The sequence below is a fragment of the Mesocricetus auratus genome, unplaced genomic scaffold (assembly GCF_017639785.1).
Source record: "Mesocricetus auratus isolate SY011 unplaced genomic scaffold, BCM_Maur_2.0 Super-Scaffold_100015, whole genome shotgun sequence".
Taxonomy (NCBI): domain Eukaryota; kingdom Metazoa; phylum Chordata; class Mammalia; order Rodentia; family Cricetidae; genus Mesocricetus; species Mesocricetus auratus.
In genome coordinates this window covers 52,423,412-52,436,678 of record NW_024429198.1, presented here as the reverse complement: position 1 = coordinate 52,436,678, position 13,267 = coordinate 52,423,412, and the positions used below count along the sequence as shown (strand labels likewise).

At 42.7% G+C, this 13,267-nt stretch overlaps 1 protein-coding gene and 1 long non-coding RNA gene across 2 annotated transcripts in view; one reads left to right on the top strand and one right to left on the bottom strand.

The window, feature by feature from the left end:
* The window catches only part of LOC121144355, a 35,118-nt gene extending 28,622 nt beyond the window's left edge, over window positions 1-6,496 (top strand). Inside the window, exons 3-4 of the long non-coding RNA XR_005881705.1 lie at window positions 5,012-5,194; window positions 6,408-6,496. This is a non-coding gene — a long non-coding RNA (uncharacterized LOC121144355). The remainder of the gene's footprint in view (window positions 1-5,011; window positions 5,195-6,407) is intronic.
* Asxl3 (ASXL transcriptional regulator 3) overlaps window positions 1-12,977 on the bottom strand; it is a 177,305-nt gene extending 164,328 nt beyond the window's left edge. Inside the window, 1 exon segment of the mRNA XM_013125082.3 lies at window positions 12,794-12,977. Within this exon segment, the coding sequence (XP_012980536.1) occupies window positions 12,794-12,847 (54 nt within the window). The 5' untranslated portion in view covers window positions 12,848-12,977.
* Between the last annotated feature and the right edge of the window lie 290 nt (window positions 12,978-13,267).

Genomic DNA, 13,267 nt, shown 5'->3' with positions numbered 1-13,267 from the left:
GAAAAAATAGAAAGAAAAACATGACACTATATTGTAAACGCTACAAAATGCACTGAGAATATAAAAGAATTTCTCCAAGAAGCCTGTCCAAGTTTCTGCCAAATAAAAAAGAGTAGAAAACTGTGTAGAGAGAGGTTTTCAAAAGAGGGAACAGAAAGTCCAAAAGCAAGGCAAAGTGTGGATAACATGACAAATTCTGAGATCTGATAGATCGTCAACCCTGGGAAGTTGGAATGCCAGTGACCAGAGAGTGCAGCAATGAAGCAAGGAATATATATGGAGACAGACCCAAAAGCCTTGAAATGTGAGCAGCCTCCATTAACAGTTCCAAATTCACTGGAAGGTTACCCTTCTCCATGTAGTTTTAAGTCCCGGCAGGCTTTATTTGGGGACCTTCTCAGTAGAGTTCCCTTGCCCACTAACTTCTGGATAGCTCTGTAGAATGATGTCAGGATGCCTCACTACATGGCTTCTCCTTGCAGGTTGAAGGCTATGCTCTGTTACCCAAGGTCCCGGCTTTCATCATATAGCCTTGTTCTAGCAATATCGCTTCCCTTTATGTCAGTCACCACCCCACTTTTCTTGACCCTGTAAGTCTTTGATTACAACAACTTCCTGATGCTATCTATCCCTAGTGTTATGCATGGTTCATGCTTGTTTCTTCAATTGTGCCCCAACTTTCTCCATCACTCCCTCAAAATAATACCATCTATTTATATCAGGCATTAAGATGGACTCAAGGGAGATATCACAAACTGATTTTCCTTTTAAATAAGAGGTTAAGATGAGATAGGAGCTCTGATGGATTACAACAACCTGTAACTACAGTTCGAGCTTCTCAGACATCATCTTCCAGACTCTATGGGCACCTGCATGCTTGTAGTGCACACAAATATACCCAGGCATGTGTGTGCATGCGCACACACATCCATAATATGTATATAAACCTTTAAAAATAATATATAGAGTTAAAAATATATAAAGAAGGAAATGGGGGCTATGGGAGCCTTTAACTGGGTAGGCAGAATAATGCAAATGGAAGGGATAAAGGAGGGATAAATGACACTAAGGATGTTTGTAAATTCCATGGTGAACTTTTATCATGGAAGACACCTTATACTTCATACATAGAACTAAGGGGAATCAATATGGAACTCACTTGGAAACCTCCTCCTTGAGGAAGAATCTTATCCTATCTAAAGCTATGCAAGCTGCCAAGAGAGGAAAGCAAGAAATATTATTTTGAACCAAAATGACCAATCTAACAAGACATTCCCGATGGTGCAATAATAGCACATGTATCTTGGAGGTAACCAAAGCTGTCTAATTGGAGTTGAGGCCCTCTCAACAGGAAGGAATTCATACCTGGTACTATAAGCCTTTTACCTGACTGTGACTGGTACAGTCATGAATCTTAGAGTTGAACCTACTACTGTTACTTTCCTAAACCAGCATTTTAACTGCATTCCAAATAAGAATATTTTAAATATTCTTATTTCCATAAGTATAGCTGCTCCCTACCCTGCATTCAAGAAGTTTCTTTTTGTAAGAGATGGAAAGTATTATAAATATCTACAATTGGTCAAAACACAGAGAACCACAGATAATTCATTTACAACACAATCCCTACACTTATGGAAGAGAGGGCAGAGAGATTATATGAACCAGAGGACTGAGATATATGCTGTGAAAGTTTGTCTTCTATAGAGGATAGGGAAGCCCATATCCAGAAAATCTCCACAATATGGTATCCTAAAGAAGACTGGAACAAGGAAACACTACTTGACATAGCAACATGAATGGGGGAAATTTTACAATGCACTACCTCAAAATAAAGAGCTAGAAATAATGACTGCTAGGAGAGGAAGAATCAGTCTTCTCTTGTGATGTTCCCACTGACAGGTTTTCTAATCCTAAGTGGTGAGCTCTAAGTATACATAGACATGTGCAACACTAAATGGAATGTAAGTGTGTGTGTGTATTGAATATATAAACACAGAGATAGATATTGGGGTTCAAGATGAAGGTCAGAGAAACAAAGCAGCCAAATCTCTAGAGAGTTCTCACCTCTATCAGTGTTCAGACTGAAAGGGCAATCCGCTGAACCTCGGATTGCATCTCCAGACTCTCCTGCTCTCTGCCAAGACTTGGAATTCTAGACTGACCTCTGAGACTACACTGAGCTCCTCATACACTCTCTAGTGCTTCATTGACATTTACAGTCAGCTAAACTATCATTCACAGATGAGTACAACATGGGATCTCTTCTGCTAAGTTTTTCTACTTAAGAGAGAGACAGTGTGAGCTTTATGGAGAAATGTCTGTCTTTTTGAATTGCAATTCATATGTTTGGAAAATAGTGCTTCAAAGAAACTATTTAGCCACCTTTGAACCAAATCATGGTTATATTCAACTCAATTTTTGATGAAAGGATTTTTAAAAGGGTATGAGTGACCCAAAAAGAAGGCATCCCTTTACTCATTCTTTTCTAATTGCTGTATTGTCATGCAGGTCTGTGTCTCAATATGAAGGAGCTGGGTAAATGACTCAGTTAGGTGTCTGTCTCACAAGCATGAAGACATGAGCTAAAGCACCAGTACTCTTATAAAAGCAGCACACACCTTACTCCCAGTTCTGGGAAGGTGAGGGTGGCAGGATGTGGTGATATCTTGTTTGTACTCTAACAAATAAAGCTTGCCTGAAGATCAGAGGGGGGAGCTAGCCACTAGTTAACCATAGAGGTCTGGAGGTCTGTACAAACAGGAAGTAACATGCCTGGGCAGAGAGAGGAATATAAGAAAGGAAAAGACAGGAGCTTGCTCTCTTTTCAGTCTGAGGATTTCGTAGAGGTAAGAACTCTAGTGGCTGGCTGCTCTGCTTTCTGATCTTTCAGCTTTCACCCCCTAATATCTGACTCTGGGTTTTTATTATTAAGACCAATTAGAACTCAGAGGACATGGGGAAGCAGTAAGGTTGAGTCTGGGGAAGAACAGAGGAGAGCAGGATGAGAGATACCATAATAGGTTTTAGGAGAGATCTGGCATTAGTGAAATTTCCAGAGATCTACAAGGATGACACCAACTGGCAATCTAAGCAATAGTGGAGAGGCTACTTTAAATGCCCTTCCCCAATAATGAGATTGATGACTACCTTATATGTCATCGTAGAGCCTTCATCCAGTGCCTGATGGAAGCAGAGGCAGACTCCCACAGCTAAACACTGAAATGAATTCCTGGAACCCAGCTGCAAAGAGGCAGGAGTGATGAGAAAAGGGATGAAGATTGGGTTGGTGAAACCTACAGAGACAGCTGACCTGAACAAGGGGGAGCTCATGGACCCCAGACTAATGGCTGAGAGGCCAGTATGGGACTGATCCAGAACCCCTGAACATGGGTATCAGTGAGGACAATCTATGGGGCCTCAGGTAGTAGATCAGTATTTATCCCTGGTGTGCAAATGGACTTGGGGAGTCCATTCCACATGGAAAGATGCTCACCCAGCCTGGACACATGGGGGAGGGCCTAGACCCTGCCCTGGGGAGGGAGAATGGGGTGGGGGATTGGAGGGATTGATGGGGGATGAGGGAGGAGGGGAGGGAGAGGGAGCTGGTATTCACATGTGAAGCAAGCTTGTTTCTAATTTAAATAAAAAATATAGATACTATGCTAGCTAAACCTTAAAAAAGAACTTGTACTACAGAAGGATCCCTGGGACTCACTTCTCAGCTTGTCTAATGAAACTGGAAAGGAACAGGCTCAGTGATAGATTGTTTTTCAACAAAAAGAGAGAGAGAGAGAGAGAGAGAGAGAGAGAGAGAGAGAGAGAGAGAGAGAGAGAGAGAGTTATACTTACAGAGGAAGAGAGAGACAGAGAGAGAGAGAAAATTAATAAAAAATATGAAAAATAGGCCATATATATTAAGCAAAGCATGAGACAATATTGGAAGGTTTGGTGGGAAGAAAGGGAAGTGAGAAATGACAAAATCATGATCTCCAGAGTAAAAGACATAATTTAAAATAATGTAGAGAGCAATAGAGAGATATCCTATATTGATCTCCAGCCCCTATACACATGTACACACATGCTTAAGGAGAAACTTACACTTACATATACACAGACAATAAATAAATCTTAAAACAGCAAAATTATATTTAATAAATATTTCAGTGAGAGTTTATTATAGACAAAGACTGTGTGTTTAGACCCAGAAGGCTACAGATTAATATTTTTATAAAAAGAGTAAATTAAAAGAGTATGTTAAAGGCCTTAGAATGAGGCACAAGAAATGATGTTGATCACAAAAGTTGAAAAATAAACTTAACTATTGTAAAATAAAACTAATTTATATTGTTAAAAATAGTATTAACCAAACAATGCAAAAAAATGCTAAACTATCAGAGGGTCTACATGGAATCTAGCAGGCAGAGCATGCTAATTTCTGCATATTGTCTAGGAAAACAAGAATGCATCACTTTTACAACAGCCCTGCTATATAAAAAGGGGCTCTGTATGGAGGGCTGGGCTTTAGCTTAAAAGCAATCACAAAAGTGTTTAGGCAGAGGACTCAATAACAGCAGATCTGTTCCTGAAAGACTCCTAGGCAGCTTCAGGGAGATTTGGAAGAGATTAAAGACCAAAAACTATCTGGAATGTCAGAACTCAATAAATTGTAATGAATGAAAGGGGATCCAAGGCTTAGATACACATACATAAGTCCCTTTAAGACAGTCATGTTGTCACATTCTCCTTGTGTGCATGACACATTTGCAGGAAGTACCCAACAGATGACGTTTCAATGTATTTGACAAGTTTCATTTGGAATGTCCGCGGTACCCAGGGACAAATAGTAGGAATCATTCATATAAATCCAAAACTCAGTGCAAAGATGAGGGCTGACATTTCCACCAAGTGAACTGCCAATGAGGTGTGTGAGAAACTTCAGAGATGCTGAGCAATAAGAGTAAAACAGGGCAGGGGGGGCAGTCAAACCCAAAAGATGTCATCATTACAGGAGCAATGCCCAGACGAAGGGGAGGAAACCAAGAAGAGTGCTGGGGAAATAACCAGGACATCAGCAACAATGTTTCATTAAGCAAATTAATTGACGATCTGGAAGTAGTTAAAAGAGAAAGAGGAGACATGGACAGTATAGAAGAGACACCTTGTGACAATCTCTGCTTACAAAAGCTTGAAGGTATTACAACATGCATTGTTTTCCTTACACGGTAGAGTTTGGCTTAGAGTTTTCTAGGCTAAGTTTCTCTTCAGAACAAGTGTGAAGGGAGTTTGGTAGCTCATAGAATCCTGACACCCAGAGAATAATTTACGTCTATGTTTTCCATATATGCGCAAAGACCACATGCATAGCATTTATTTAAACATTAGAATCATAAAAAAATGAGCAATGTATTTACTACATCAAGACCCCATGACAAAACAGACAAATAAGGCCAAAGGCCCAAGCTCTAGCACCCTGAAAAGATTAACAGAGGCTCTGTATTTTAATTTACGAAATCTTAGACACACCCCCTCTTTTGTGACTACGGTGATTAACAGAGGCTCTGTATTTTAATTTATGAAATCTTAGACACACCCCCTCTTTTGTGACTACGGTGATTAACAGAGGCTCTGTATTTTAATTTATGAAATCTTAGACACACCCCCTCTTTTGTGACTAAGGTGAACAGTCTATGCCATTTCTCCTTCTAAGTCACAGAAAACTGGAACTCATTCTTAGCTTTGTGATTTACTCAAAAATAAACTTGCATAACAGTTGCTTAGGAAGAATAAAACTCACCCCAAAGTATCAGCTACAGAATAACTTTTAAAAAATAGCTTTAACTATTTTTCTCCTTTTTTCTGTCTTCTATTTTTCCCAACTCATACCTGTTTATTTGGCAAAATAAATCTATGATAAATAATTGCATCATAAATTAAATGCATATGTGCATATGCTTAGACAAATTTTTATAATTTTTAATCTTGTCCACAAAGTCTAAATTGCAGTGCCTTGGAGAATTCTTCAAGTTCCCCAAGTTCTGCTGAAGCTAAGATCTCGGATGTCATCTAAGTTATATATTTCAGCTATTAAAGTCAATGTTCTGACAAGCCCTTTGGCTCAGGTCCCAGGGCATGAATCTGCCTTAAACATACATAAGAATGTGTCAGAGGGCTATACGTCAATCAACCTAGAGAAGAGCCTTCTCCCAATTTGGCATTGTCAGCTGCAGACATTAAACCCAGCAACAGTTAATTGTTACCACTTCAAGTGGAAATGCTGATGGAAGGGGGGAGGAAGGTGTCTAGGTTCAGGAGATAAAGCTGTTAATTGCCACCCTTCTGTGTAGATTTGTTTAATAATGAAAACAATGTGTCTAATCATATAATGTTTCTATTTGTTCCCTAAGGACTCTTCAGAGAAAGTTTCAATCCCCGCTAGACTTCAGCTGCCACCGACTGTGCAGGGACAAAAGGAGAGCAATCCAGGCACTTGGTGCAGGCAAGCAGCTCAAAGCGGTTCTGCAGACACAAGGCCAGGGAGGAGTCAAGAGCTGGACTCTCAGCTTAGGGGGAAAGTGGAAAGTGTCCATTCCTCAACATCAACAACTCTGAGCAGGATGCTGATGTAGTGAGAGAATACTCAGAAGGAAGGCAAGCAAAATGAGAGGGAAAGTAGGAGAAGGACAGGGGATAGAGAAAAGGAGGGACCCTTAAATGCAAAGAAGGTGCCCTCCTAGCAGGACTGAACCCTCACCACGCCTGCAAATACATTACTTCCTGATCAGTTAAAATGGTCATGGGATCAAGGAACAAAACCAGAGCAGAGCAGGATAGAATTAAAATTTTCTAAAATGATGCTGCTTATCCATGTCCCTTAAGGATCCATGAGTGACACTGGACATGTCCTTGGACACTGGCTGACATAACTCCAGCTACCTTCCTCATCTCAAGAGCAAGTCTTAGCAGGCAGGTGCACTGCAGTGCTCTGTGTAACTGTGCACAGGACACGTGGGCATTGCTCACCCAGTTCACTTTGCTTCATTTGATAAAGGAAACATAAATGAATAAAGCTGTACCATTTTTTGTTTTTCAGACACTTTAAGGCCAATTAGTGGGCAAATCCAGAGTCACCTGTGGGGCACCCATACGTTGTGAGGAACAGTTACTTTGTCTTGTATTTCCCTGTGGGACTGAGAGGAAGACAACCTTCCGCCTCACCTGGACTCGCTGTCCCACACTACAAGGCACTACCTGACCTTCAAAGAATTCCAAGTCTCTCTACTATTTGCCCACCCTTTTCTGTTGGATTGCAGGTCCAGCTCCCAGCAATTATCCGACTAGACGGAGATTTCTAGACTCCTCTGCCCACTGCACACGCTTTCGCTTCTCTTCTTGGGATGCCCTTCTCCCTCCACCTGCTTACACGTGCTACTTCACAGCCAAACCCAGTTTCAACGCATGCAAGCTCCTCAGGCACCAAGCTGCTTCTCTCGTCTGCGGACCTGTAGACCAGCACCTGCCTCACCGTGCCATGTGCCACACACATCCTGTTAGTCATCTTCTATTGGCCCTCTGATATTTACACGCCTCAAACCCTCTCTTCCCACATTTGAGCCATCTAAACGGTAACCCACAACATACACCTTCCCAGGTATATTTTGTATTTTTAACGCATTTTGGAAAAGTTTTACAACTACTGGATTATTGCATGCTGTGTATAACTAGGTGTTTCCGGGGAACAATGCCTCTCAGGTCAGGTCCAAGCATTCCAAATCTAAAGATATACCAAGAATAAAGACCATTTCCGACTCCCAGTGAATCATCTGTCCCCGAAATATTTGTCAAAACAGCGACAAGCCTAAAACATAATCAGTTCTTACAACCCGCTTTCTTGCCAAAAAGGGAAGAAAAGTAACTACCTAAACACTGGGCCTAAGTTTCCATAACTCATAATCATAAGTCCACTTGGCTCTTATAAATGTGAAGCTGGTTTATTTCTAAATAAGCATGGAGGGCAAAAAACAAACCCTCTTTTCTAGCTTTCAAATTCTAACGTGAAGTTTAAGTTCCATATTTGAGGAGATGATGACAGGTGAGCATGGATGGCGCTAAGTGGAGTCTCAGAGGACAGCTGAAGCAAACCAAGAGAGGTTGCCACTGAAAAAAAACTCCATTTGCAGAAATAGATGAGCTGGGACCCACAGTCACTGAGCACATGCGTAATCATATTCATATACAGTGTACATCGTACATCATAGCATGACCCCCAAATCATAAGCCAAAGCTACCTTTTCTGTAAAGGAGGCCTAATGACACCCCAAATTTAAGCACCCAAGTGCACAATGAGAAAAATGCACAGAGAAGTTTCAACTCTATATCATATCTCAAAGAAATTATATTTTATTTCCATAATACTGAGACAAAGACCAAATAACCAATAACTTAACAATTATATAGTTTTCTGTCTTAACAGCTCTGTTTTAAGAGAGCATTAATAGTTTATGTAGACTGTCATGTGTTGGCCAACGGAATCTTCACCATGTAACCTTTCCTCAAAGATTTCCTTGATTGCTACCACTTTCTATGCGGATTTTAATACTATATGATTTATCACATTTCAATTTACTTAAAACCTTCAGTAATCCTACTATGAAATAAAAGAACATGTGCTTGTTTTCTTCCAAGGAGGCAAGTTTAACATTTAAAAAATTATATCACCAAAGGTCACCTTGAACTACCAAAAATAAATAATAAATAGAGGAAACAAACTAAACTGATCAGTATCTGAATGAAGGCTTCTAAACTATAAGCAAATTACTCAGTCATGCTGCCAAACACAGAGCTACTCTAAAGTTCAGACTTATTTTCACATGCCACCGCAAAGCTAAAGATGGTAAGGAATCAAACTCATAGAAGGAAGCTTGGAACAAATGAATAAATTGAACCATTATCTTAAAAGCAGCATCCCCCTCGGAAGAAAACTGCAGAAACTATCAAAAAGCAGCCCTCAAAGCACCAACATTTTTGCATGTCAATAAAGAAAGAATTAAGCTAGAATAAATATATAAATAACAGTATGTTCTGTGTTAAGCCAGTAACAAAGAAACCCCTCAGAGCAGTGAAGCAAAGTCCCATCAAATCCCCATTTCTTACAAAATAGCAAGAAGATCTTTTCACAATGGCAGAAACTGTATTTATAGTAACAGAGTGAAGAGTTGAAATAAAAGCCAAAAGGATTAAAGTCAAAGCCCCAGCTAGACATGAGTTATGGTTTTGATTTTTATTCTTATTGTGGTCTGCAAATATTAAGACAGAAAATACTTCCATTTGATTGTGGGATCCTCTGAGACTCCACAACCTCAGAAAGAGCAGATGAAACAGATGAAAACGCATCCGGCTTGGGAGCAGACTCCATGTTAAAAGGCAATGCGCAAAGTAACAACTACAACTGCAGAAGGCCATGGGGGAGGGGAGGGGAGGGGAGGGGAGGAGGATAAAGGCTGAAATTCTGCAACTGATGCAGGGAAGGCAAAGAAAGAGAAACAAGAGTGGGGAAAGGGGTGGGGGTGGCATTACTGTCTCAAGATGGCAGCCTGTTTATAACTACTGCATTCCTGAAAATAGAAGGCAAGCTACAACCTCATTCCTCCCCTCCAAAGCTAAGCAAGACCACCACACACAAGCATGACACACCCAGAGGAAATCCTACAGCTGGTCACTGCATCTCTATCTAAAACAGAATCCCTGGAGCTGCCACTCAAGAGTTACAGAGCTGGAGCACTGTACACTTTTCTCACAAAAATTCTGTTCTCAACTAGAAATTCTTCCTCACTGCAGAAAGAATTCTTCTTGCACATGTTTTTGTTTCTCTTCAAATGGAAGCAAAACTGCATTTGAAACACAAGCTTTGGGACATGCTTAAAATACCTTATTTTGCATTTTCTCTGGCCTTGTCTCTTCTAAAGAATACACACACACACACACACACACACACACACAGCACTAGCTGGAAGATTATCCTTAGTTAATTGAGGTATTCCATCTTTAGTTTCACTCACCGCAAAGAACCAACCACACACCCAGTGGCATGGTCTTCATCCCATTCTTAATCTTTACTTTCCAAATCAGATGCCTGGTTTAACAATTGGTGGAGAAGGAGCACAAAGTCCCAAACAAGAGTCAAATCAGCAGGAGCACACTGAAATATGGAATGACAGTGTCTACCTCTCAAATGATTAAAAGGATTTTTCCTTGAATGTAAAGTAATACTATTAAGTATAAAAGTAAAGGTACTTCATCATGCAAGCATGGAGGAGAGCTGAAGTCCACATGCACTCGTGCAATCACAGAGAGGGGAAAAATGTGGCTATTGCCCAAATAGATCCATTTCTCTTTTATTCACTTAAATGAGTTAAGAATTATCATAATTCACTTTTACAAATCACAAGTTTCTGAAAATGATATTTCCAGTACAATTACTTGCTATTTTATTCAGTATTTTATTTCAACTGTCACATTTTGGACACAGAAACATTTGTACAACTACCAGGGGAAAAATAACTTGAACCAAATTGAAAAATTACCATAACTACTAGTTCAATATGTCTGGTTAAAATAGAGACATCTGGTCTATCATTAAATCTTTTGTGTTGATGACTTCTAATGTGTCTTTGCCCATTAATAAACTTTGCAAGAGAGAACAAAAAGAAATAAAAAAACAACTTTCAACAACCAAAAACCCTGAGAGTATGAAATCTACTGCAAGACATATCGATATCTCTGTTACCGTTCAGTCAAATGAAGCCCAGTTCTTCTGAGAATTCTTGCACAGACTGCTGGAATACAAATGCCTGGTCTGAATTCCATCAGAATAATGATATCTATTAAATAATGCTCTGCAGGCATGGCTAATTCATGAATCGTTATTTTTAAATATTTATAAATCAACTCATTGTGCGGTTGTTTAAAATGTATACACTGAAACTCTATAATAGCCCTTGATTGCTACTCCAAGGAACCCGAATAATGGCGTTTTCAGAAGCCTTACACACCCACACACAATTCTGAATTAATGGCCAAGCAAACAATAAGTAATGTACTTGTAAGCTAGGCAAAAATCTCACTGATAAGTCAAACTGGCATCTACTTAACACTTACTGCTTACTCCTACATATTTCCCCACAACTAAGTTTCCTAGCCCAGGCAGTTCATTAAAGAGCAGCTATCACCTGCCCATTCATCCACGGAGAGAGTGATTTAGTGATTAATGCAATCACAGATAAGGGCAGAAATGATAACATACACCGAGGCCAAATTAAGAGATGAAGAAGTAAAAAAGCCTAGCCACTCCCGCTCCCAATAACCAGATTGCAATTAAAAAGGACTTTTGTCACTTCTTGGCAGGGCAATAGGGCCAATTATCTAAAACCCTTTGCTAGAATCCAGAGACATACCAGCAAGGCCCTTCAAGGGAACTCAGATAATTACTTTTGACAAATGTTCTCCTTGAGCACAAGAGTTACTCAGAACCTTTAAAAAATGACTACAGTTATGCTAAAACAATCTTTAACATCATTAACCCAATAAGCAGCTTTGGGTCTCCACATCCCAACCCTAAACCCAAGGCATGCAAACTGCTTTCTTCTGGTCAATGTATAACAGATATCAAGTTGGTGAATAAATATTTGATTTATGCAGCCAAAGCTCTAAAAGGCTGAGCTTCGAATGCAATGCCTTGCATTCCCGTGAGACTCGCTGTACAAAAATATCCTTTTAAAACACACACACATAAAAACGTTTACAGCTGTCCTTTAAGCGATGGGGGAAATAAGGAAAAAGACCCCCCCGACACACATAAACACACACACAGATACATATATACACACATGCACCAAAACCAGGACGCCGACGCCCCTCTGCCAACCAGCATTTTTATAGAGACATTCTTAACGATGATTAAAACCTAAGCTCCGAAAGGTTAAAGAAAAAGAATACCAGGCCAGTAAGGCTGCCCAGCAAGCCAGCGGTAAAACACACGTAGCTGTACACTCCTAATCTCCCAGGACAAATGTCACTGACCCAACTTCACCAAACACACACACACACACACACACACACACACACACACACTCACTCACACACTCTCTCACACACACACACATACACTCAGGAATTGCACACGTGCAGAGAACGTAAGACACAGACACCGTGGCAGAGCACAGTACCTACAAACAGCGCGAAACGGGGTCCACACAAAACATGCTCGCACAGGGTCCTCACGGAATGCACCCGACAAGGCACACACAGACACAGAGCCCTAGCCCACATGCACACGCCTTCCAAGTGCGAGTCGGACATACACGGTGCATGCACGTGTGGAAGATCTGAACTCACAAACGCGGGACACACACACAGACACCCGGACTGTGCACGGAGTTATTGATGAAATTCCAGGGGGTGGAGGGCCGGGGAGGGAGTGGTAATTGCCACACAAAGGTCTCCGGAGCGGCAGAGAGGGAAGTGCCCCGCGCTCGGAGATTCACCGGTTCGCGGGAGGCGCCGCGGGACTCCCAGCGCCAAGTCCCGGGAAGAAGTGTCCCGGGCGGTCCCGGGTGCGCGGGGCGCGGGGTCCCCGAGATAATCCTGCGCCCCTCGGCGCGCGCACGCACACGGGGACCCCGGCAAGCCCACTCCCGCGGAATAACAAAGAGCCTTAGCCGGGGAGCGGGGAAGCGGGCGGCGGCTCCGGGCGAGGGCCGAGGCGGCGCGGGGCGCGGGGCGGGGCGGGACGTACCAGGCGGGCAGCCTCGGCCCAGGTGCGGTCCTTCTTCTTCCTCTTGTCTTTCATGTTTGCATCTCATTGATGGTGCTGAGGATGACGTGGGGGGGATTCCGCGGGTGTTCGGGGTGCGGGCGCCGAGACAATGACCCAGTGACCCGGTGACCCGCACTCGCGCGGCGGGGGGAGGCGCGGGGCGGCGGCGGGAGGGACGGAGCGCGGCGGGTGGGGGTGGGGGCGCGCGGCGGCGGCGGAGGCGGCGGCGCGCGGGGCCGGGCGGGGGTGGCGGGACCGGGCGGGGGGCGGGGCCGGGGGCGGGGGCGGCGCGGGCCGGGCTGGCTCGTGCGGGGCTCGCGCTGCGCGGCGGCCGCGGTGACAGCTCGGGGGATGCTCCGCTCGGCCCCGCGAACAACAATACATTCTGACGTCACGGGGAATGGCGCCGCGCTCACACTCGCGCTCACACCGGCCCCGCGCGCGCACCCCGCG